The following is a 26206-nucleotide window of genomic DNA, read 5'->3' on the forward strand; positions in this document are numbered from 1 at the left end:
TTGACGAACGTAAACAAACATAAACACATTTAAAGGAACATAACTGAAAAACATAAACGAACAGTTGGTCTAACGAACAACCTTATGTATTTATTTAAACTACATAAACAGACAACCATAAACAAACGTAAATAAATGAACGGACACAAACGAATGCTCATGAACATAAATGAATGAACTAAACGTGTGTTCATGTTCATTCATTTAATTAAATAAACAAAAAATTTGTTCATGTTCGTTTGTTTATCAGATAAACGAACATAAACGAACTTTCTGCCAAAAAAGTTAATGAATACGTTCTGTTCTTTTATAGGCCTATGTTTTTTTGTTCGTTTTTAATACAAAACAAACCCAAACCAAATCGTGCACACCAACGCCCCTATCAACCTAGAAAATATAGTAAAGTGTGATACAAATTATTTTTGAGATCAGATTTCAACAAACTTTTCGAATACTTAGAACTTTTAAGTAGTTTCTTATGCAAATTAGTTTAAGATAAACATAATTTAGCAAGTATATGTATTTCAAATAGATCCAAAGTAGGGTTTCCTAGCTGCCTTATAAACGCATTTCATCAGCCGGTCACTACCATTAAAAACGTGCATTGAATCTATGATCTATGGCCAACACACATCATATAGCAGACGACGTTCTACACAACATACTTGCTCGACTTCCTGGAAAGCCTTTACTACGTTTCCGATGCGTGTCAAAGCATTGGAATGGTCTGATTTCAGATCCTTATTTTATGAAGTCGAGATCACGTCGAATGATCCTTTTACAATTTACCCGGCCTCTCGTGGCTATAGATGTCAACGAGGCTCATCATGCGGTTGAATTACCTCATTCTCCTTTAGAACACGAGGAAGAAAATACCCAAGTTTCCATTGTTGGAACATTAAACGGCATTGTGCTTTTGGCTCTTATTCATAATTGTAAGTCCTTACTTATTCCCTCACGTTTTAAGTTGGTCCTATACAATCCCTTAACTTGTGCATCAAGGATAGTTGCGTTAATGGGTCGAGCATTAGTACATGATCATCACCCCTATGTGTTTGGATTTGGTTATGGGGCGACTAAAGATGACATAAAGATTGTTAGATTTGAATATTTTTCTAACCATCCAAATGGTCCCCAGTATAAATTTGATGTCTTTGATCTTAAAACTTGTTCGTGGAGCACGCAACCACGAGACCTCACAATAGAATCTTTCTTACAGAGTGCTCCGGGTACGTTTTTGAAGGGCTTTTTGTATTGGCTAACTTTATCATCCAGTTTCGGAATCTTGGCCCTCAATGTTAACGAGATGGTTTTTTTAAACGTAAAACTACCCGATGAACTCACATACGTAAATGAAACTCTTTTGGGATCTATTGGCGGATGCCTTTGCGTGGCTAACAAGGTTGGTAGCACTAGACTCGATGTGGTTGATGAAAGAAGAGTGGTCATGGATGAAGGCACATTCATTCACATTCCCTTTGGAAAGACGCTATTTTTACCCCATTTGTATTTTGGATAATGGACAAATTCTTGTTAAAAGTACCTCACACGAGTTTGTCATCTATGACCCAACAAACGATTCACATAAGCCGCTCAGCGGTTTTCCAACTCTTGATGATATTAAGGGGATAAAGACGTCATCTGATTTCAACATGAGATACATAAGTTATCATTTCAACGATTTATGCTCCATTGAGTACGTGGAAAGTTTGGTTTCACCTTTTGATATGTGTTTTAGTTAGCATTCGTACGTTTCGAGATTGTTTGTGAACGTATTTGAGTGAATTTGTCTATCTTTTATTCACTTTATCAGAACACACACACTTTTTAATTAGCCCTCAGTCTAGTTCTCAATTGCTATCATCCCAAAAATGAGTTGATATGGATCACTTTTCAAGAATTTTAGATTAATATGGGTGGCCATTTCTCGTAGAACGGGTTAGAGAGAGTTGATTGAGACAACTCTTTCCAATAAAACAGGTAAAAATGGGTTGATATCTAGGACGAGCAACCTAGCGTCAGTACACGCATAACACGCTATCGAATGTAACCTGGTAATAGCAACTCATATTGGATATAGAACTACGGTGTAGGTTAAATCTATTTGTTCATATTTAAATAAATAAGAACTATTAATCAAACGTTAAGAACTAAGAAGTAACATGGGTACAAGAGACTTTATTTTAGAGTTGATTAAAAGGTATGTATAATATACCCAACTTGAATATTTAAGTTGTATTGAACAAGTACGGAAGTACCATATCGTGTGTGAATTAAAAAGGATAATACAATTTCAAATCACAAGTGGAGGAATAATGAAATGCCATACACTAATAAGGAATGCCTCAACTCCACGTTCTAAGACACATAAGAAGTCAAACATAATTAAATTGATGGAATTGCAAAAGTGGACGTACAACGTGCTTATTTCTTAATCAATTTTCATGTTTAGAGAAAAGCTTTGAGTACCATAATTTTTAAGAAAAATCTTCGACATATTGATACTACGTGTATTATAGTAAATTTGTATAATAAAAAGTGTAAAAGTTAGAGTTCTTTCTCTCGGCTCTTAACATATGATTGGTTTAAAAGCAAGCGTGCATATTTATATTGTTTTAGTTGTTTAAATACATATTACTATTTAGCACTTAGTACTTAAAGTTATGTATAAATGTATACTTACGTCCTTTTTTGTCCAAACATTTCATAATTTACTCATCTGGTTCTAATTATTTTATCGGTTAATATGCTTTTTATGTCTAATAAACGAACCTTCAAATTTGATGTTAACTATATGTAAATATATACCTACCACACATCACTAGATTGGGCACCTATTCTACACCATGAAAGCATGCCAACAAGATGGACTAGTGTTGAAACTCATCATCTTCACAATCGAATTGAAATTGCGATGACAGAAGCCACAACGATCCTTGTTGGGTGACTGAGTCATAACTTGCGATTGGTTTAACTTTATCATTCAATATCGATGAATCGACTCATTAGTATCTTCTTCACAATCGTAGTGAAGTCGCGATACATCCTCGCTAGGGTCCAAACACGTGATTGATTTAATCATACCCTTCAATATCAAACGACACACTTCATTGCTTTCGTTGCAATCGGCTTCAAGAAATTTTCATCGGTTAATCAAAGGTTCGTCCATATTTTTTTTAGAATAAAGTTTAGTACTTTTTTATTCTCTAAAAACAAATCTACAAACACTTACTTTAATACTCCATCTGTCCCGGTCAAAGTGTCTTCATTTGAAAAAAACACAAAGTTTAAGGCAGATTAAATTATTGTTTTTTTGTTTACCAAATGACAATAATACCCTTAAAAATTGGGTTCATAAATATTGTTTATTAATGTTAGTTATGTATGTTTAAGGATAAATTTAAAAATTGACTAATAAATTTTGAAAGTGGACATTTGTAATGAGACAAATAATAAAGAAAATGTTAACACTTTTAATGAGTACGAGGAAGTATCTCATTAGACTCAAAACAATTACAATATGTGACCGGTAAACGGACAACAAGCTGCGCTACAATTTTTAGAATACCAAAATTTGATGCGCTACAATTTTTAGAATACCAAAATTGATCCTATTGAAAATGAAGCTTTTAGACTAAGGAACCGAAAAAATACCATACACTTGCTAAACCTTGTATTCACAGCCTCCAAGGCCTGGAACGTCAAAAGCTTGGTTAAAAGTGAAAAACCTTGGGATAAAAATTCTCCTCACTTTACTCTTGATAAATATAAATATATATTTATTAATAAAGAAACTTTAGATACAAGAAAGTGTTTAATTTATTCCTAAAAACTAAAAAGATAAAACTGAAAAGCGGGACCCCACTTAGTATAGTAATCAACGGCCGATAGCCGGCCCACGCGTAAACAACGTCGAATCGTTAAACCGGATATCCGTTTTGATCCGATACGATCAGAGTTGACCCGCCTACTTGATGATGTGATTATATCGTTGACCCAAACCTTCATTATTATTATGATTATTATTATTATTACAATATTACAACAACAACAGCCATTAACAAACAGCTTTTTAAACCGCCCCCAAAATTAGACTCCGAAACCAAAACCCTTAGCAAGCAAAATGGACAACGGCGGCGTAGCGGCGGAGCAAGGGACGGTTACCTGTGCCACGTGGATCCGGCGGCCAGAAAATGCTCATCTAGTCGTCTTAGGGAAGCTGAAGCACGGGGATCTTCCTGCTTCGTTACAAGTTTTCACGTTCGATCGAATCACCAACTCGCTATCTCCTTTGCCTTCGGTATATATATTTGTGTTTAAATTATTAATTACTAGTTCACGTGAATCTAGTGGCGTTAATTCTGTTATTACTATAGGCTACTTTTGAGTTTGAAGATGGATGTGATCCGGTGAGTCTAGGGGTGCATCCGAGTGGTGATGATATCGTGTGCTCTACGGATAAGGGCGGATGCAGGTATACTCAGTTAGAATTATTATTATTATTATTACTGTAATTTTGAATTTATATTTAGAATCTATGCAGTTAATGCCTTAAAATTTCGGATATCGGTCAAGGACTGATAATTGAGATATAGGTTATCGCGGTTGGATATTGGTAATTTTAATATCATGCAGAATTTATTTATATACTCTCCTACCATTAACAAATTACCCTTTTGCAACTTACAAAACACTAACAGTTGTAGCAAGTAGGAACTGATAAGACTTAAAACGCTAGCATTAAACACTAACAATTGAGAATGAAGACTTAAAACACTAATATCGGCCATAAGAAGAAATACGAATGGAAGATACTGATATCGGGAAAATTGGTGATATATTGTTACCGATATTCTGACCAGTATTTCACATGGGGACTGATAACTGATATAGCACCAATTATAAAGTTTGCTCTTAACCTTAGTAACAAAATTATATGGTTGTAAAGTGATTATTGCTATATGAAGTGCAGAAGTGTTAATCATGGGTTGCATGTGTAACAGTTAAAGTTGTGATTTAATAATTATTGAGGATTGAAACAATCAGATTTTGGATAATAAGGTAATTATTTAGATAAATGATAAATGTGAAATTACTAATTACATAAAATTCCAGCCAAACATCCCCTTATGACTTTTGGAAAGAGGAAGTGCAATAGATACAATTGTGATATAACATATACATGGAGTTGTGAAGGGGAGTTGGCTTTTGGAGATTTATACACATGTAAACTGAAAACTAAGTTATGGTGTTCGATGTGTTTTAGTGGAACACTAGTAGAAAAACTTTTCAAAGGATGTGTTTCTTGTTTGATGGAACCAAGGAGCATGCTATAGAATCTGAGTATTTTTTTTGTTTTAAGCTATTAAGTGTTCTGTCATTTGCTTTATTACTAGATCGCTTAGTCATGTTATTTTTTTAGTACTATATCTTTCTTTTGTTACTTTTATGCTCCATAATTTTTGAATAAATAGTGTGCCCATGAATTCTGAATCTTTCTAACTAGCAAACTTTAGTAAACGTGCTTAATGGTCATTGTTCAACATAATATTTGCTTTTATTATACGTATGTTATTTTATTTTTAAATTTCGACTCTTACGAGTCGTGTCACAAGGTTAATTTTCTAGTTGTTGTCCAAAGTTTTTAGTTATGATGATGATGACGATGTCATGTTGTCATGGCGCTACTGTTAATATTGCAAGCCATATTCAAGATACAGAATATGATATTAACCTTCACCATTTAAACTTTCTGTGGAAGCCTTCATCTGCTGATCCTATTTGGCATTAATAATCCCAAAGACTCATTTGATAGTTATAGATAGATGATGTCTTTTATATCTTATGTGCAGGCTGTTTGAAATATATGGTCACGAGAAAAATATTAAGATGGTGACTAAAGACCTAAAACATCTTCAAAACGTGGGACCACAAAAGTGCTTAGCCTTTAGCACTGACGGATCTAGATTTGCTGCCGGAGGGGTGGTAGGCATTTATAACTTTTCTTTTCTCTTTTCCTTACTGATATTTGATAACTGGTTTATGTTAATAGCTTTTTCCTCTGCTCACTACCCATGATTAATATTTGATGAATTAATTAAAGGATGGGCATCTCAGAATACATGAGTGGCCAAGCATGCGTGTCATAGTAGATGAGCCAAAAGCTCACAAGTCATTCAATGATATGGATTTTAGGTAGGTGAATTTTGAATATTTAATGCACTCTAAGTTTATGTATTTTGTATTAACATCATTTTAGAAAACTGGTATATATACTTAAAGCTCTAAAATGTTCTGCTGTGTTTGTTGCCAATTTTAACCGGTTTACTTACGAATAAGTTGATTCAGGTTACGTTTTGCCAATCTAATGAAGTTTAGTGTTTCTACATTCTTGTCATACTCTCAGCCTAGATTCAGAATTCTTAGCTTCAACATCCACCGATGGCTCTGCTAGGATTTGGAATGCAAATGATGGTGTCCCGGTCAACTCTTTGACTCGAAATTCAGTAAGTTCCAATTGGTAATTAGTAAAAAATGTGGTGCAACACTGCAACACGAATCTCCTTATTAGTTCTAGGGTAATTGTTATGTTTTTTTCTTTTTTTTCTCTCATTGCAGGATGAGAAAATTGAGCTATGTCGATTTTCCAAGGACGGAACAAAACCATTTTTGTTTTGTACTGTCCAGAAAGGTATATTTACATTTGCATAAAGTGTAGTATAATTCAGTTTTTTCTTCTTTTGTAAATCCCTTTATGGCTTTACGGATTTCAGGATTTGTAATTTTATATATATGCAGGCAATAGATCAATCACAGTTGTCTGGGACATTAGTACATGGGAAAGAATTGGGTTCAAAAGACTTCTTAAAAAGCCTGCATGTGTTATGTCGATCAGCTTGGATGGAAAGTATTTAGCTCAGTAAGTTTTATCAGCAATTCATTGACACTATTAGTAATATTTGTACGTTATATCTTGTGATTTTTACTGAACATATTAAGGTTACAGGGCGAGTAAAGACGGTGATGTATGTGTAGTAACAGTAAAGAAGATGGAGGTTTCTCATTGGAGTAAGAGGCTTCATTTGGGCTTTCCGGTCACCTCTTTGGATTTCTGTCCAAGTGAAAGGTAAAGCAACCTGTGTAGGCGTGGTGTGTTTAAAGAAGTTATAAGTAATAATTTAGTCAAATATGAATGCAAGATTTGTATTGTTATAATAACAATCTAATTGCACATCAAGCAACTAATTCTGTAATGTAATGTGTCGATGCACTTTTACAGGGTTATTCTTTCGACTTCTAATGAATGGGGAGCTATGATAACTAAGTTAACTGTTCCTGCAGACTGGAAAGGTCTCTCTTTCTCTCACACACACACAGTCACACATACACCTCCACATAATCTACAAGTTTGGATTTAAAAAAAAAATGTTTTTGGACAGAGCTACACACACCACTGACATACGATCCATACATTACTAACTTGTCATAGAAGACGTATACATTTTACCCAAATAATACGGGCCATATGACCCTATATGGCCCGTACGATATGGCAAAAATGTTCATACGGGTAATGATCCGTATAAGGTGTTTTACAAGCTGTTTACGGCTTTGTATAACTTTACTGAAACTAACTATGACAATGGTGTGTTATTTAAAAAGTCATGTGGGCCATATGATGTAAAGTTTGCTTTTATGCGGCATGTATGACGTGATAGATGCGACAAGCATAGGGTTTACAAGGGTCATATGGCCGTATGCCCCCTATATGGCTGTTATGATATGGCGAAAATGTTTACACTGGCCCGTATAAGGTGTTACACCTGCTGTTATACGGGCTCATATAACTTTACTGAAACTGACTAATGTGACAAGTTAGATATGTTGTGTAATAAGTCATATGGGTCATATGTAAAAGTTTGCTTTTATGCGGCCCGTATGATGTGACGGATGTGCCAAGTCTGTATTTTGCAAAAGTAATACTTTCCATATAACCTTATAGGGCCCGTATGATGTGACAGACATGTGCATATGGTGTATGAATATCATCCTTTTTTTTTTGCTATTTTTTGTTATTTTCACATGTATTTATTATTTTTTCTTTGTGGTGCAGAATGGCAGATATATCTGTTGCTTCTAGGACTGTTTTTGGCATCTGCAGTCTTGTTCTACATATTCTTCGAGTCATCTGATTTATTTTGGAATTTCCCACTCGAAAAAGGCCAACCTACGCGGCCAAAACTTGGTTCTTTTCTAGGAGATCCTCAATCTGATGACAAGAACATGTGGGGCCCTGTAGACATGTAAACACGGGCCCGCTTCTCTAAACCCTCATAAATGATCCCATGTTTTCAACCAACTTGTAACTGTTTGTTTCTCAGGTATCTCTCACCCTCATAGAGCTAATGCACATTCGGTAACCATATGCCGAGAGCAACACGTCAGTGCTTGTTGGCTAAATTGGCTTTTCTTAATTGATATTTGTAATAGAAAATGACGAGTAACCGATGACATCCCCCTATGATAATTTATGTCACGTTTCGTTTGTACTTTGTAGTTTTGTTCTTTATATTTTGAAGTATGTGATTGAGTTGTTTCAAACTTTATTTTTTTAACTTGAGCTTGGATTGTGACAGCTTACCTAAGCTTTGTTGGTGTGTCAAATCACCAATGATTGTTGATATGACTTGATGGTATAGTTGTAGGTCGATTTCAGTAGTACCCTATACCATTACTTGTTCGCATATATATATTTATTCTGCAAGTCTCACATTGATAAATATAATCCCCTAACTATAATAAATGTTGAAATCATCCTAATATCAGTATTTCTACAATCAATCGTGTAGTTAGGTTTTATTGCTATATTTATTTGTTTTCTAACTCAATAATATTCACATAATAATGCATAAAGACTCAAAATGAAGTTTAAAATAGCTATTGGTTTTGACATGGTTGAAGTTATATTTTTATTAGAAATGTCTTTAAAAAATATATGAAATTACTTTATAATGTGCTAACTATCTTACAGTATCTCGACTTTCGGGTCCATAATAATACATTAATGTGCTATCTTCATTGCAATCAAATCTTAACTAATACACCGATCACCATTAAAAGTGTCACATGCATTGTAGGTCCACTTTTAGAAGCGCTTGTGTCATTTACATCAATAAGTCCAAAATTATAATTTGATCAGTTTAAGATGTAGGAAGAATTATGTGACCTCTGTTTGGAATTATGAATAAAAAGTGCAGAAATAATGGAATAGAAACAAGAAATTAGAAATAATAAGAATAACAATGAATTTCCTTATATTTAATCAAAACGACGTTGTTTTGACTGGTTTTGCGTCTAAGCTTAAACGATTAACAACACTGTATTCACTTTCCCCTGTTTTTAGAAAGAATGATCAGTAACACCTTTTTTATTTCCCATCATTTTTCTTGTAATGTTTACAAACATTTATGGTTCTTTACATTGTTCTTAGAACCGAGTTGTACCACCACAATCAGTCCCGTTATGTACTCTTAAATCGTTTTTATTTGGACCAATGATTATAGCATTAGCCGATTGAGTTGTATTGATGTTTTTAATAGATTTTGAAAACAAAAATTATTTTTCTTTTGAAATTTCAGTTAACAGTTTATTTGTTGCTTCAAGTTGCATACTTTATTGCTCATACTCCATATTTTGTTATATTTAACAAAGATAGGTTATTGCACAGTGTTTTTATCCTCTTAAGTGTAGGAAACCATCACAATGCGACATGTGTTTTGCGGGTGAGAGGTATACGCGTCAATGTAGAACTGTAAATCACTACAAGTATAGGCAAATTACGTGGCGTGCATAGTTATTATCTCCAGCTTTTGTAATTACTTTCACAACATATGTATATAATCACAAAATGTCTATTCACAAGTTAGTTGTGTTTAAAAAAAACGTTAATATTAAATGTAAATGAAAAAAACAATGAAGGTGTACGACTTTTTAACCAAAAAGTTATGAATTTTAGTTTCATTTGAGACATGGAATAAGTATTAGTTGTTAAAAATAATGTTAATTTTCTATGTAACTTCTTAATATATAGTATTTTACCACAACATTATTTTTTTTCTATGAAAAAATAAAGTTACGGGTTCAAATTAGTTTCTACCCTAAAAATTAATTTACCTCCATTTTAAAACAGCTTAAAAACTTCTTATATATTAAATTGCAAAAATTCTAAGTGAGAAGCAAACACTATTTAGTTTTTGATTAATTTTATTGGTAGGTGAGTAGAAGATGTCATATGAGTTTTTTCTTTGGTATCACAAGCACAATCAACTATAATAAAATTTTAGGGGTAACATCTAAAAATAATTTTTTATTATGTTTCATACAATGTAAACGAAACAAAAATAAAAACATGATAATAAATCTATATTATATATAATATAGGAGTAAGGAACCTCATAAATTTTAAGAGGTACCACTCTTGTTGCGTATTGTACAAGTAACAATGCATAAAATTTTAAGAATTTAGGGGTAAAATAGTCTTTGCATATCCAAAAATAATATACAATAATGGTCATTCAACTTCAATCAAGTTTTGTTAATATATTAAATAGTTACATATTTTCCCCTAATTATTAACCAACTACACCACGACATTTAAACGACCGTAACTTTTTCACACGTTAATATTTTTTTTAAAAAAAAGTACACCATAAAAACGAGCATTTTATTATCTTTAATTTGAGTATGGTATTGTTATAGTTTATTGTTTTAAAAAAACTAGCATGTTACATGATTACAAGTTATTACCGGCAATGGTGTTGGAACGAGTTAGGGTTGGAACAGGTTAATACAAAAAGGGTTAATTTAGTTCATGTCGGGATGGGTTTTGATCGAAAGGGTTCATGTCAAAACGAGCTTCGGGTTAAAACATTTTAGGGTCGAAACAGGTTCGTAAAAAAAGATTCGGTTCAAAGTAGTTTATTTGAAATTATTGTACATTTCATCTTTGCTTCTTGCTTGTCGTCACCTTTTATGCGCGTTCAAGCATCAGTTACATGGATGACATTGTTTATACATATCGGGTTGCTCGCGTATATGCATTATATGGCACACTTATGGGCACTGGTTACACGCCCGATGCCATGTTAAACGCATACCACCGTCGGGTTACGCACGTAACGTTGCGAGGTTACAAACATACTAACGGTCTAACACTGGTTGCGTTTGTACGTACACGTTGCATCGCGCAGGCAATTGGCTAGTAAGTTTAAACATATGGGTTGCAGATATCTCCTCTTCAGTAATTGAAAGCTAGAATTTGAGTCGTTACAACATTTTCTTTTACATTATCAAACGTTTCTATTTCGACTACACAAATTAAATCTTTGTTCAAATACTTATCACCCATTTGATTGTGCAAACCCGTCTTTATAAGCTTCGTTTTAAATTCATCTTTACTACATTTCATGGCAACCCATACTCACTCATCCTTCAGCTGCATATCAATCTCCGCCACCACCAAACGCTCCCACCTCCTCCTTCGCCCGAGACACGCGTTTACTCACCATCCTCCTCATCTATTTCGAAACGCTTCGGTTATTCAAGCTGGGCGCCCTATTCGTCTTCCGCCACGTGTTTTTGCTGTCGATGTTGCAGCTCATCATCTCATTCAGGATGCCGGAGCAAGTGTTCTCGTTGTTGCGGGCGCGTATGCGCTCCTATCTGGTTTTGATTATCTCTCGCAGCGGCGAATCATCGAGCAGGTTGGATAATCTCAATCTTAAATGATATTATGAATTGAGTTTTACAAAGTAAACAAAATGTCAACCGTGTAATCCAATCACTTTCTAATTATTACTTGACGAGAATTTTAACCAATCTAATTCTGCCACATGTAATAACTGACGAGATTTTTTAGGTGTCTTGATTTTTTTTTTTGGCATTAGACGAGATTTTTTTGGCTTATGACAGGATGTTTGTTTGATGAGGACATTAATCCTTTCATGCCAGCTAATTGATTGATGTGCCTAAGATAATCAAATGATTCGGTTGATATATTCGAATAATTAATAATTCGAGCTTCTTTAGAGGTTATTACTTCTTTGGTAGCTCAAAATGGCTTCCAACGGGATTTTCGTGTCTTTTGACAAGATTTTTCGGACAAGTGGCAGATTCTGATTAGCTGAATCTCGTTGGTTAATGATTAAAAAAGTGTGCAGGTCGATGAGATTAAGGGTGGACATTACTAAAAAAAGCTGGTCAAATGGACATTTTGTTTAGCTTAGTGTATTAAATACATCGACGGGTTGTTTCGTGTTTAGCTTACTTAAATCAATTTGTTTGAATATAGAAATCAAAGTAATAGTTTGATTAGTAAAATGCATGGCCTAATGATCTAAAGTAAATTGCTATAGAATTACAAGAAGAGTACACAGTACTGTTTATGTAATTGTACCCTGCGCACTATTTTCACTTTTACAGCACCTGCTTTTATGGCTCCTTGCTTTTTGCTCCTTGTGTCACATATGGGATTATTGTATTAATAAAAAAGTGTTTTTTTTTTCTTTTTCACTTTTGTAAAAAGTCATAAAAAGTTCAAATTATTTTCTATTTATTTTTTAGTACTATGGTAACCTGGTTACATCCGGTAAACCCCAGTGTTACTTTAATGTAGTCTGGCATGTTTAACCCGGGTTACGATAGTTCTAAAACATGAAACAGAAAATAAAAAACAATATTGTTAATACTCTTTTCAAAATTGATAACACTTGCAGTTACTTGAGTCTTGTCATTAACCTGAAATACCAATTATCATCACCTAACATCCATAAAGGCACTTAATTATTCAAGACAACCAATTACAGCTAATCATGTATTAAATATCCCTCAGCATCCCTTAACTTTCTGTTTGGAAACTTAAAGACTGCAAGGGTAAAAATGGAATAAAGTTATAAATTTTGGCTGTAACAAGGCTTAATTAACTGTTTGTTGCCACAGACAGAAATTTACATTTAGATTAAGTCTGCTGTCTTTGCATGATTCGGATCGAATCTTATTTTTATTTGGCCAAATGGGCTTTCGGGTCAGGATATCTTTTTGGACACCACCCAAAATTCCAATGAGTACATCACTGTCTAAAAGTATCACCTATAATATATTAGTACAAAACTCCAAGATGCAAGTTGTTACGCCTAGTGATATTGACAACTTCAGCATATTATTTTCAATCTTTGTGTGGTCTATTGGAACTTAAATGTATGCTTCATTTAAGTTTTGGTAGGTGTTGTGTGATCCCCTACCAGTTTGTTATAACTTATAAGCATGTTACACACCCTATATACGGACAAAAAAGGGGCGCAGGTGAGTACGGAGGGCATATAGGCTGGGACCTCTTCCCATAAAGATGAATGATACATAACCATATAGTTGTTTATATATGTGGCGACATTTGTTGGTTAAACCATGTAAATATGTAATTATCAAGTATAAGTCAAATGGGCTGGACCGGGTTTATTTGACCAAATACTGATTTTATTTATCTGTAGTTGATGCATCAAATATGATTATGCAAGCTGCATTCTTACAATAATATACTTTTATAAGTAAAGTTATTTAGAAGGTTTTATGCATTAAAGTCAATTGACTTTCATAGATAAAACACAATCCAAATTTATATTGACTATTAAAGTCAAACTTGGGTTATTTGTGGAATCTAAAGTAACTTAAATTGGCAGTTTAACTTATTTATTATGTTCCATTCTCCTTTCAGAATCTAAGCAGAAAGCTGGTTCATATATTATCTGGATTGCTTTATATGGGCTGCTGGCCACTTTTCAGGTAGTTTTTCAGTTACCAAATATATCCATTATTTTTTTTTTCTGAAAGAATGTATCAGTCAAACTCTTACCGTTGATATTTCAATCCTAGATTAGTACTTCAACCGAGGCTCGCTATTTTGCTGCTTTAGTGCCCTTATTGAACTGTGTAAGGCTTCTTGTTCATGGACTTTCACTGGTGCCCAATGAAGATCTCATAAAATCGGTCACTCGAGAAGGAAAACCAGAGTAAATTTTAATAATATTATCCCCAATGGTTTGTTTTACCTTCAAATAAGTTCCCAATTGAACAAAATTCAATGCCTTGATTGCAGGGAGTTGCTTAGAGGACCTCTATTTTATGTTTTGATTTTGATTCTATGTTCTGTTGTCTTCTGGCGTGAGTCGCCAGTCGGTGTGGTTTCACTTTCAATGATGTGTGGCGGTGATGGTATATCTTTGCAACCTTCTGTGTTTTGTTTCTTGGTGGTTTATAGTTGTTTCTAACATAATAACACTAATACAGGTATTGCAGATATCATGGGTAGAAGATTCGGAGTCCATAAAATCCCTTACAACAAACACAAGAGTTGGGTTGGTAGCATGTCTATGTTTATAGTTGGTTTCTTAATCTCAATTGGGTATGTGCAGACTGCAGAAGTGCAGATGTTTGTGTATGATTTGTGTTAGTTTTGTTAAAAAAGATTGAGGTAATAGACTGTTTTACACTTTTATCCAGGATGCTATACTACTTCTCAAAGTTTGGGTACTTTGAGCTAGATCGGGTGAAAACAATTCAACGAGTGGCATTGGTTGCAACGGTGGCAACATTGGTCGAGTCGCTTCCAACTAAAGGAGGCCTAGATGACAACATTTCTGTTCCTTTGGTGAGCATAATAACAGCATATTTGAGTTTTGGCTTCCAACCTTAACGTTTTCGCCCTTCTTTTTGTTGTAAATGTATCATTTTTGTCTAATAAATGTGTGGATGGGAATAATTATATACTAATGATTCAAACAATAATTATTTACTAATGATTCGAAAAAAGCAAGTGACAGTACCCGCTAGGAAAAATGAAATGACCCATCAATACCCTGCTAACCAGTAAGAAATGACCCTCCTTCAAGGTGTGGTTTTGAATATAACATTCCTTCATTTTATTGTGTATTTATCTAGGCCGCCAAATACTATTATGTTGATTCATGGTTGATTATATACGAAAACTAAGGAGAACCGTCAATTTAAACCAATAATATAAATACTAACACACAATGAGGAATTAAAACATGCATACCGACTAAACAAAAAACATATTAGTTCAAAGACGATGAGCATGTCAAAATTCGATAAAACAACCTTACAATGTTAGCATTATTGTGAGAAATCTTTGACAGCAAGTGGCTCATACCATTGAGGACCAAATCCAGCAGCTTTTCTTGCTTTTTCGTTGAAAGGAGGCTTCAATGGACCTCTGAAATATGACCTAACAACCTCATGAAACTTGCTAACCGCGTCATCATCACTTTCTTCATCTCCATTATCTCCACGGGCTCGTGAACAAAGATATTTGAACCATTTAACTCCAGCAGCACAATGAGTGACCTCTTCAGGGTAAACCACTTCCTCCAGCAAATCAGCTGTTTTGTCATCACCTCCATTACGGAAACGGGAAATGGTGGTAGGCAGCACATCCAGTCCTCTTGCCTATTATTTAATTAACTCTTATTAGATCATCAACTGAAAGAAAAATGGACCTTTATAGGAAAGTACTCTTAACTATTTAATGCATGAAGATGAAATGAGAAAGATAACAATGTAAGATGATTAACATTAAGGGTACCTCATGAACACAATGTTCTACTGCAAGGCGTGCAAATACGTCTTTTGATGTAGCAACAGCTGAGTCCCACAAACCATCATGAGCAGGCAAAGCTCCATAGAAAGAACCGAATTCCTTAAGACGAGCTGCAAGAAGCGTGAAGTGACGGCCTTCATCTTGTGCAACTCTTACAAAATCATCAAAGAACTCTCTTGGCATTGACTCTTGTTTACCAAAACGCGCAATGATATCCTGTTTAAATAATATACACAAACAATCAGATAGAAAATATAACACATGCCTTTCAAAAAAACAAAGAAAATATAACACATTTTAGTTTCACAATCATTATCAATAGCTACAATTCTACAAACACCTATAGCAGGATGTCTATCATCAACAGAATCAAATTAAGGTGTGCGCAAAGTGGGTTCGGTTATGGAGGCTTAATCATAACCATAACCATAATCGAATAGTCGGTTAACCATCAGTTATGGGTCAGTTTCGGTTAATTGTCCAATGTATTTTATATCTTTTTTTTTATTTGGGCTAGTTGAAATTGGTTCAGATATGGTGTTTCAAGCTCAATTATGAAGTTTTGAAGCTGAAATATAACAGTTCCAAGCTTGGTTATGATGTTCTAACTTCTAAGGCTCTAAGCTATGTAATAGACAGCTGCAACATAAATTTAAACTCTCGAAGTTGGAAATAAAGGTATAAAAAAGTGGAAAAAGAGGTACACATTTTGGGAAAAAAATAAATAAACATACAAGGTTCGGTTGGTTTCGGTTAAAGTCGATTAACGGAGATACATTAACCGTAATCTTAACCGAATAGTCGGTTAATAATATTCACTTAACCATAACCGTCGGTTTTATTCGATCATGGTTAATTTCAATTAATATTTTTTGTTAAAGGTTCGGTTTTTAGTTATGGTTCAGTTTTTGCTCACCGAATGTGAAAATATACACATTGAAAAGATACAGAACAATAAGTACCCAAGATAAATCAATGGCCCAGCTTTCAGTATGCACAAGGCTGTGCACAATGGCCTGTCTACTCTGCAAGCTCCCGGCTTTCCCAAGCTTCGGCATAAGGCTAGGCGACACCAATTTCACCTGCAAATTATTAAAAAACCAACTAGTCATTTCATCGAACACTTGGTGTGCATCCCTCAAAAAACAAAACCAACAACGGATTTATTAAATTGTATTGTGAGACTGTTAGATGCTAACATTGGTGAGTCTAGCTGGGCGGTCTGGGACGATGAGATCAGGGTGAGAATGATCGTATGGGTTTGTAATAAGACCTTGAAGCCAATTGTTGGCTACTTGATCCCCAAGCTTTGCTTTGTCAACTGGGTCAGGTGTGTTAAGCACACGCAGTGCTGCTTCCACAAGGGTTTCATTGCTGCTCATATCTATCAGTACTGGTTTCTTGGTGGTGTGTATGGTCTTGGTTGACGAGATTGAAAGTACAAATGAGTTGATCTTCAGTTTAAACAGGTTTTCAAAAGTTCTGTTAATCACTGCAAGGTCCATCTTTTTTTAACCAACTGTAAATGATTAACAGAATCCTAACATCGTTAGTTGCATATCGTCGGAAGATTCACATTTTTTCGGGAAAACTCAACATTTTCGTCCCAAACATCTTTGTAACCTTGGATCGGATAATTATGAACTTTTTTCTAGTAAAGCATTAAGGTCGTCGGAATCCTAGAACCATCGTCGGAATCGGTTGTTGGTTGGTTGGTGGTGCGTCAGATGGTGGTGGTGACGGTGTCTAGGTTGAGTTTTCCTGGAAAAAAATGTAACTTTTTCGGCCAAAAACTTTTTCCCGACGACCTGCAAGTAACGGCGTTAGGATTCTATTAGTCGTGGACCATTGAGAACGAATACGTTACCGTCAGCTGTCAATTCGTAATTGAGACCGGTATCGACCAAAAGATGATAGTTGAGATTGATAAAACCGATATACCTAATTTATTTATTTACTTTTTAGAGTAGATTCTTAGTCATAGTCAAGCAACTTTTCGCCTTTCTTGGGATAAACTTACTAATAAACCGGCAACAAACATCTTCTTTCTCAAAGTAAATTTTCTCCCTTTTTACTTTAGTTTTCAATAAGGCTCGTGCATGGGCACTCACCTTTTTTGGCTCCTTCTCGGCGTAGAAGTTCGCTTATTACAAGGTTACAAACTTGTATATTATACAACTTAGATAAATGTTTTTCAAATCTTTTTATTTTAAATAATATATCATATACTTCTCAATAAAGCTTTATAAATAATAGCACTTGTGATGTAATACTATTATTTACCAAATTAAAGAAAATTATTATTATTTAATAGAATGGAGAGAGAGAATTAAAATTTAAACTTCATTCAAAGTCTTACACGTGGTATCCAATATTTAATAAGAGACGAAAAGCCAATTTTTAAATGGTATCCAATATTTAATATGAGACGGAAAAACCAACTTTTAGGTGGCGTACAAGGTTGACATGTATGATGTATCCACTATTTTTATTTTGTTTCAGTTGTTACATGGCATGTTACATTGTATCGATAATCTTTCCACTTCTAACTTAAAGCTATTTCAAATGCATGTTATATCTCTTATCGTATGAGTTTTAGTTTTCAATTTCATCAATATAAGAGCTATTCAGAACCATCATGAAAGCTAGCTCACGTATTGTATTAATAAGTTATCAAAGAGTAAAAATGATTATTCGTTTCTTAATCAGTTCTCTCTGCAAAATTTCAAATTCGAAAGAGCATGCACCATTAATCGCCTTCAATGGATGTCCATTACGTAATCCTTTATATTTTCATATACATTATGCCAAAAGAAAATGCAAAACGACTATGTGCACTAGCAGTAACAATCGATAAAACAAAATCTTAAGCTTCAAAAGGTTCGATAATTTATCAATAACAAAGCGTTACAAGTTACAACTAACAGCAGCTCTAGATAATTATTATACATTGAGTGGACCCAAAACAGAACATCAAGGTTTAAAATGCAGTTAAAAACATAAAACTAAAATGGTTACATTAGTTGAGTACCAGAAAGCGTAAAGAAGGCTAGATTAGATAGCTTCTGGATAGCGGAATTCTGCAGGTCCCGGACCTAAAATCCCTTTTTGTTCAGTTATTTTCCCGATGCAGAAAGCCGGATCACTATGCGATGGTCCAGTTTTATCTTCATCCCTCAATGTGCTACCTTGCCACTCCCTCTGCAGATTCAATTTAAGGGTCAATCAAAAAGTATATCATACAGGATTACAGGTTAAAAACATGCAAAACTTTATAGCTGAAGCGTATCCCAATACAGCCCCCCTAAATCATTATATTCAATGAATACATATTATTGTTGTAATCATAGTTATCAAATGCGATAAGCGCTCGAAAGCGTTGAGGTGGGGTCTAGCGAACTGAATAAGCCACATAGCAAGTAGAGTAAGAAATTAATGGAACTACAAACATTAGATTAAATAAAACATTGTGAATCTAGTGATGAAGGCATAAGTAAATTACATCCGTAACTGTTAATATACTATATGTAAAAGTTAAAACACAACGGATAATTAAAGAACTAGAAATATCAATTGTCAGTAAAAAAAGATGTAATCCTTTCAAGTGCCTGTAAAAAAAGATATAATGCTTTGGTTGATTATCTATCGACTGTTTTAAAAATATGAAAGCAGAACAGAACAAATATTGCTTAAAAGGCTATGAAATGTGGATCATACTAATGGGACTCAAACGCGTAAGAGCATTTTTGAAAATAAAATATGTAAAAACAAATAAAATTAGTGTGCACATCAACCATCATATGGTAATTAAAACTTGCCTCATCGATGATTTGGGTCCCTTCATGCAATAATGGGGTCATAAGCGGCGGGGCCACATCGGGATCAGGCTTTTGAAATATGAATGTAGTATACAAACCTGCAAACACAAAAACAAAAAAACAAATAGTTTCATATGAGTCATGTAAGCAATTCTGGAGAACTTTTGTAAGTGAAAACCTAAAAAACTGAAACAGACACACAACCTAGTACATCATAGAACTTAGGTAATAGCCTCCCTCTTGGGTCCACAAGACCATGACTGGCTTCTAGAAGCATCCCAGAAAACCGTGCTCTGATATCACAAAAAAAAATGAGAAGCCATCAGCCTTTATAAACAGAGCACGTCATCGAACACGATATCGCAGAAAAAAGATATAAGATATTTATTAATTACTCACCTGTTATCATCATAAAATTCTAGCAAATTTTGTATCTCCACATATTCAAGTCCAGCTTCTCTGGCCAACCTGGAAACATGCTATAAACATTAATTTGCAAATATTAAAACTAATCTTAGCTTAAAGTCAAATTCCAACCTGATCAGGCTTGGAAAATGTACCAAGCAATGTGTTTCAGCAGAGGCGTCATTAGCAAACTTCAGCTGGTACTTTTTTCCAAAAAACGGAAACCTGTAATTTACCATGTAATAAAAGATAAATTCCGAGAGTCCTAATTTAATCTTAAAAAGTTACGACAGGGTGGATGTTTTGTTGTACTTCTCTTCTTCAACTTCAAAAGTGATCATATAGTTTTCAGTTCGAATGCAATTAGGAACAACATTTGCCTTCATACCACCACTCCGGTTGTGATATGCTTCAACATTTTTCTGATACTTTGCCCTGCAATTTCATTCAGCGGCACATATTAATTCCCAAAAAAAGCTACCAGTTATTTTAACCTGATATATATAATACATACCATATAGTAGACGAGTCCAGAGTAATGCCCATAAGATAACCCCCAGGTTTCAATAAAGATGATACATTTTGCAGAAGTCTTCGTACTTTCTCCTCGGTTTCAAAACAAAACTGCAGTAGAACATTAAGTTAACATTGTTGCTGGTTATATGAGGAGATAATTGATATTAGCACAAACAATGAAATCAGACCTGTAAATGTTGCATGCAACAAACTATATCAGCTGTATTTCCCTTGTCCCCTAAATTTGCTTCCAAGTTTTCCTGAATAATAAGTGAATAAAATACATGGTCAGAAATACTTAAATGAGCAAACAATATGCAGGTAGATACATATATACAATGCAATTACATGAAGTTCTGACTAACATTTTCTCAAAACCACACATTTATGAAAGACTTTTGAATTTATATAAGAAACTATGAAAACTTTAAACGACTTACAATGCAGGGGTCAAGCTCATAAAAGTCAGAAGTGTAAGTCTTGCGTTGACTTTCCCATGCTTCTCGAACTTCTCTAACTCCGGATGATGCTTCATCTGCCAACATAAAGATCCCATTGATATTGTCAGACATAAAGCAAAGAAAGAACTAGAAATTAACATCTTCAAATGTAACAGTCGCTCCAAATCCTCCAACAAAGAAAAATCGTATATATATTTTATTGATTTAAAATGTAGTGATTACACGGAAACAAGAGGAAAACGGGCAACAAAGAAAAAGGTGAACGCAATCAAGTAGAAAACTTTCATAACTTTGTGAGATAGTTTATTCACAAATGTGTCCATTACTTAACTACGCCACCTGGAAAGAATTAAAACTGTTCAAGAGAAGCTGACTAGTGCTTCATTTTGAAACAGCAATTTTGTCATCCGTGTCAATTATTATGTGATCCTAACTAAAGAGTATATGGAAGACTGCCTGAGCTGGAAATGAAGATCGTGTGGACTGTGCCGCTCTTGCATTTCAATAAAATGAACCAACCCTCAGGTACCGTTAATTAGTCAATAGATTGCTAGGCTGTACGTTTGTAATACTACGTTATCCTATAGATACTTGTAATCACTACCGTCTGGAAGTGATGAGAAAATCTTGACTTTCCTTCTCCCTTTCCCTATTCTCAAAAGCGTGTGTGTGCAGCTCCAGGAATTATTCAAATCTTGATCCCTCAAATTGATTATCATCACTGTTGAATAACTTATCAACCATGATGATTTCAGTAAGCATAGCATTGGTATCAGGGCGTCACCTTCCTCCGATCAGCACCAATAAATCACACAAAGAATGACAAGGAAGCAAGACAAGGATGTATTGTATCCTTCATCAACTAGTTCAGAGCTTAAGGAAATAGAGGTAAGGTTCATAGATGTTGTAGAAGACTAAAAGGTATTTGGGATAAAACTGAATGTAGTAATCAACAGAAACATGTGCAGATTTCACAGAATACTAATTCAACTTCTAAGATGTGTGATATCCTATCTCAAATCTCAACGCAGGAGGCCCTAATTTAGCAGGTCCATCAGAGTATGAAATGAGATGCTTAATAGCACGTCGTCAAAGACTATGGTGAAGACTTTAAACTATGATGGTGTTTAAACCTAGGCTTAAAATCTTCATCAAGCTTATTTTCTTGTGTAATTGCAAGAATCTGCTCTCAAGTTAAAACAATCTAAATTCAAAACCGAAACACTCTTGCTTCCAATATTCACAAGCCCCTTACACAAACACCCCAACATAATAAAAGGCCGTTGCATATGATGCCATAAATACATACTCTCAAATTTCCGGCTTCCTAATGAGCGTAGCGAAATCAAGGTACTTCTTTTGAAAAAACTACTTACAAGAAATCATTAATCAATAAACGCATTTGCGATGTTATCTGATTCGGTGTTCATAACAGCAGGTACCGGTACCAATAGCAACTATGACATGCAATTTATAAGGAACAAAGAAGCAAAATCCCTAATATTGGTCAATGTACAGAAAAAGCTGTTGCAGATACAAAAAAAGAAAGCAACCCGTATCTGAGGATTCTAAAACGACCGAGTGAAACACGTATGAACTGAGCATGAATTATAAAAAGGTCAATAATAATAATAATAATTTTATTTAAAAGTTACCAATTCCAATGAAGTGTCCGATTTGAGCTTCGTCCCAGCGGTCTTCATCCGGTACTCTTCCGCAATACAGCTCACACACCTTAACCAATTCAAATGTCAAAATCACATAAAATGACATGAACGCATACATACATATATGTACTTTAAAAAAAAACACATACAGATTAGATGATACAGGAGGGTGAGATTACAGACAGTGGCGTATGGGGAGACGAATATCTTTATTAGAGCTGTCTTCACGGCTTCCAGAAGTCGGTGGTGACTTGAATCAGCAGCAGCGTTCCTACTGTTACTGTTACTGTTACTGTTACTGTTACTGTTACTGTTACTGTTGCTGTGTGTAGGACTCATCTTCTTCTTCTCTTAAACCCTACACTGGTTCGTTACCAATTAGCCAAAGCTGGTGAGTTGGATCGTCTCGTTTATTTGTGCACACTTTACATAGACCTATCAAGATAATGCACAAAGATTTTTTGCTTGCTTAGATTGGGTTATAGTTTAATTCTGAGCTCGAGCTTAGACTATCCGTAAATTAACTAAAAATTGTTTTCGTTACGTTATTATTACCGTTGCGTAGTTCTTTCTCATTAAAAAATAGTGTAACGGATTAGACTGTGTAATATAAGAATATAAATGAATGATTTTGATTGATTGGAAACAGTTTGTGAACCCACCTAACGAGCCCTTGAGTCTGTTACATCTTACCACATCAACACCCGTAGGGGCTTTTCTCTATTTGACGCTCACTCGGGAAGTTAGTGAACTGGTAAAACTACAAAAGGCAAGGTGAGATGGCAGATACGTCTCCCCACCATAGTTTTGTTTGTAATTTTTACTTCTTACTTCAATTTAGAAGAGGGGAATCGTATGCAACTCAAGTAGTTGCAGTGCACTATTTTTTTATTATTTGGACAGTGCAATCATTTATTCTCATACTTATTTCCTTTTTTTTCCTTAGGTGCACTATTGTCAACGAAGGACCACAAACGCCCATTCTCTTGTCGCGTTAGTCAAATCAACTCAAGTTGAATCACATACATACTTTTACCCAGCCAGATGCAAATGTATCATGAACGTATTGTTAAGTCATATCTGAATTATGTCAGATTCCGAGGTGTTATTTATTTATTTAGTTTTCCCTCTTAAATCTATCTATATTTATATTTATATATATATTAAAACAATTGAGTTTTATTGAATAAACTCTATTGTTTCCATATATAACAATCACTTCTATGATTTTCTTAACAATTAAATAATTCAAAATTAATTAAATTAATCAATAACCTACAATTAATTCACATACTAAGATATTTAAATTTAAATCATTATAAATTAACTTTTAGCTAAAACCGACAATTTTAATATTCAAAATTAAATTTCAAACTTAAACCGAAACTAACACAATGAATGTTCAATTTTAATATTTAAATTTAGACCAAAACTAACAACATAATTAATTCATATCCCTCTAAATCTAAATCATCTATAAATAAAAACCGTGTAATAACAATTGTCAAACCCTCAAGTATTAGATGTCCAATTTTTAAAATTTCAAATTTCCACTACTTATTTGACCTCATCTTATACTTCGAAAACCATTTCAACAATCATTTCTATAAATTCGGTATTCCATACTCATTTGTTTATATCATCATTTTCACTCTTTTGAAGCTGTTATAACTTATAACTACGACTTTGTATTCAAATTTCTATCGTTTGTTATTGTTTGTAAGTGAAATTCACATTATGTTGTCATTATTTGGTCTTTTTGTTGTTATGCAGGTAGGTTAGCTTGAGAATTGGATGTATGCAAACTGGTTAGGTGAGTGATTCATGTTAAAATTTCCGTATTGTCAGTTCTACTTAAATATAATTTTTTTTTGTTCTTATTATTGGTGTACCTTGAATGAAACTTAATTATTTGAATTGTTGGTATTATTTGTAGTTCATCTTATATGTTGCACACATCTTGCTGCTACTTAGGTAGGTCAGATCATGAAGTTTGAGGACCATTCGGAGACTAGCTCGAGCCATGGTAGGACCTGGTCACAAAATGTTTGTTCTAGTTGATGTAAGATTTCTTGAAATTCATATTTACAATTTTATTTTTATATGTTGAGAGCTTCCTCTATTTATATTTATAGTTTAAGAACCATTTGGAGTTTAACTCTAGCCATGGTAGGACTAGGTCACCAAGGTTCCACATGCTCCTTCCAAGATTCAATAGACATTTTGAAGGTTTTAAGATATACGAAAATATTGTTAATTTATTTCCTTATCGAAATTATTATGATAATTATTCCGATTACATCCATTGATAATTCTTAATAATTTTTTTAATAGTTCAGTGTATCTAGCATTAATTTATTTTAGTAATTTCAATTTATGGCCTCTCAACTTAGTAGATTGGCTAATTGCATGGAAAAAATATGTGATGGAGATTAGGTTGATTATGTTTGTTCTGGTCATTACGAATGTATTTTAATTGTTAATTTTCTATCATTTTTTATTCTATGTAACTTAGACAATTCATGTAAATTAATTCATTTTTATATAAATGACAATCTTCATTTTCTGTGTTAAAATTCTTGAATCTTATCTTGAAAGTTTTAACAATTAGTTATTGAACTTCCAAAAAAATGGAACGTTTTTTTTTATAATAATATTTACAATTATTTATTTCTGTTTTTAAAATTCAAAGCTGACTACTATTGCAACAATCTTTTGTAGTTTTTAGTAGTATTCAGTCTCAACTGACTTTCCATCTTTTATATTTGACTAAATTTTAATTAGCATAAATGACAAATTTAATGTAGCTGAAAATTTTAAATAATTTGCTTTTGATTATACTCGAAAGTTAATAAGTTTTGTATTAAAATCTCATTAATTTATTTGACAAATTTAATATGGGGTGTATTACTTATTTCAAATTTAGATTTAAAAAATCTTAGATAGTTACTATAATTGGTTATTTATTTTAAAATATTAATCATCTTTAAATTTAATGATACATTTCAATCATTTATACATTAATTTATTTTTGTTTTTAAGAACCAAATTTGATCACTCTTTTTTAGTTTTAATATTCTTCGATCTCAATAAACTTTACATCTTTTATATTTGACCAATTTTTAATTAGGCATAAATGTCAAGAATTACCGATTTGTCTAAATTGTTCCGGCCAAATTAAAAATAAATTAATAAACTAAATAGAAAATAAAAACTTTCCATCTTTTTATATTTGCCCAATTTTTAATTATGCATAAATGTCAATATTAATGTATAAAATTGAAAAAAAAATATCTAATGAATTTATTGTTAAATAAGGTAATAATGCTAAAGTGTTGACAATAATTTCGTGATAATTAAATAAATTAATAGTATATTGTTAGTTACTGAATTTTCAAGAAAAATTTAAAGTTTTTTATAATAATATTTACATTTATTTATTTATGTTTTTACAATACCGAAATTGACGACTTTTGCAACAATCTTTTGTAGTTCTTAATAGTATTTAATGTCATCAAGCTTTCCATCTTTTATCTTTAACCAATTTTTAATTACGCATAAATGTCAAGATTAATGTATACAGTTGAAAAAGAATTACATAATGAAATTGATTTTAAATAAAGTAATGATGTTAAAGAGTTTGAAACATAATTTACTGCAAATTGCAGT

At 33.5% G+C, this 26206-nt stretch overlaps 5 protein-coding genes across 5 annotated transcripts; 3 read left to right on the forward strand and 2 right to left on the reverse strand.

The window, feature by feature from the left end:
• The first annotated feature begins 619 nt into the window (after window positions 1–619).
• On the forward strand, window positions 620–1519 carry LOC143632804 (putative F-box protein At3g16210). Its single transcript, XM_077101225.1, has one exon. It carries the CDS (start codon window positions 620–622, stop codon window positions 1517–1519), a length of 900 nt encoding a protein of 299 aa, XP_076957340.1.
• Window positions 1520–4025: 2506 nt separating this feature from the next.
• LOC143632850 (SEC12-like protein 1) lies at window positions 4026–8657 on the forward strand. Its single transcript, XM_077101274.1, has 10 exons — window positions 4026–4300; window positions 4377–4474; window positions 5853–5985; window positions 6104–6195; window positions 6407–6506; window positions 6619–6691; window positions 6799–6919; window positions 7007–7126; window positions 7280–7350; window positions 8114–8657. Exons 1-10 carry the CDS (start codon window positions 4124–4126, stop codon window positions 8305–8307), a joined length of 1179 nt encoding a protein of 392 aa, XP_076957389.1. The 5' UTR covers window positions 4026–4123; the 3' UTR covers window positions 8308–8657.
• A 2808-nt stretch (window positions 8658–11465) lies between these two features.
• Window positions 11466–14818, forward strand: LOC143632805 (phytol kinase 1, chloroplastic-like). Its single transcript, XM_077101226.1, has 6 exons — window positions 11466–11762; window positions 13769–13836; window positions 13932–14063; window positions 14150–14265; window positions 14341–14455; window positions 14554–14818. Exons 1-6 carry the CDS (start codon window positions 11466–11468, stop codon window positions 14744–14746), a joined length of 921 nt encoding a protein of 306 aa, XP_076957341.1. The 3' UTR covers window positions 14747–14818.
• Window positions 14819–15120: 302 nt separating this feature from the next.
• On the reverse strand, window positions 15121–17101 carry LOC143632769 (uncharacterized). The gene is made up of 4 exons (XM_077101197.1): window positions 16870–17101; window positions 16633–16752; window positions 15656–15886; window positions 15121–15519 (listed from the first exon to the last, which is right to left on the reverse strand). Exons 1-4 carry the CDS (start codon window positions 17050–17052, stop codon window positions 15187–15189), a joined length of 867 nt encoding a protein of 288 aa, XP_076957312.1. The 5' UTR covers window positions 17053–17101; the 3' UTR covers window positions 15121–15186.
• A 1381-nt stretch (window positions 17102–18482) lies between these two features.
• Window positions 18483–22876, reverse strand: LOC143632806 (mRNA cap guanine-N(7) methyltransferase 2-like). Its single transcript, XM_077101228.1, has 11 exons — window positions 22721–22876; window positions 22526–22604; window positions 20850–20944; window positions 20598–20669; window positions 20408–20517; window positions 20206–20328; window positions 20026–20118; window positions 19888–19956; window positions 19693–19781; window positions 19489–19586; window positions 18483–18871 (listed from the first exon to the last, which is right to left on the reverse strand). The coding sequence occupies exons 1-11, from the start codon at window positions 22874–22876 to the stop codon at window positions 18725–18727; spliced, it is 1131 nt and encodes a 376-aa protein (XP_076957343.1). The 3' UTR covers window positions 18483–18724.
• Between the last annotated feature and the right edge of the window lie 3330 nt (window positions 22877–26206).

Source organism: Bidens hawaiensis, unplaced genomic scaffold, assembly GCF_021521415.1.
Source record: "Bidens hawaiensis isolate Kalapana, Puna unplaced genomic scaffold, B.hawaiensis_p1.1 tig00006534_1, whole genome shotgun sequence".
Lineage (NCBI taxonomy): Eukaryota > Viridiplantae > Streptophyta > Magnoliopsida > Asterales > Asteraceae > Bidens > Bidens hawaiensis.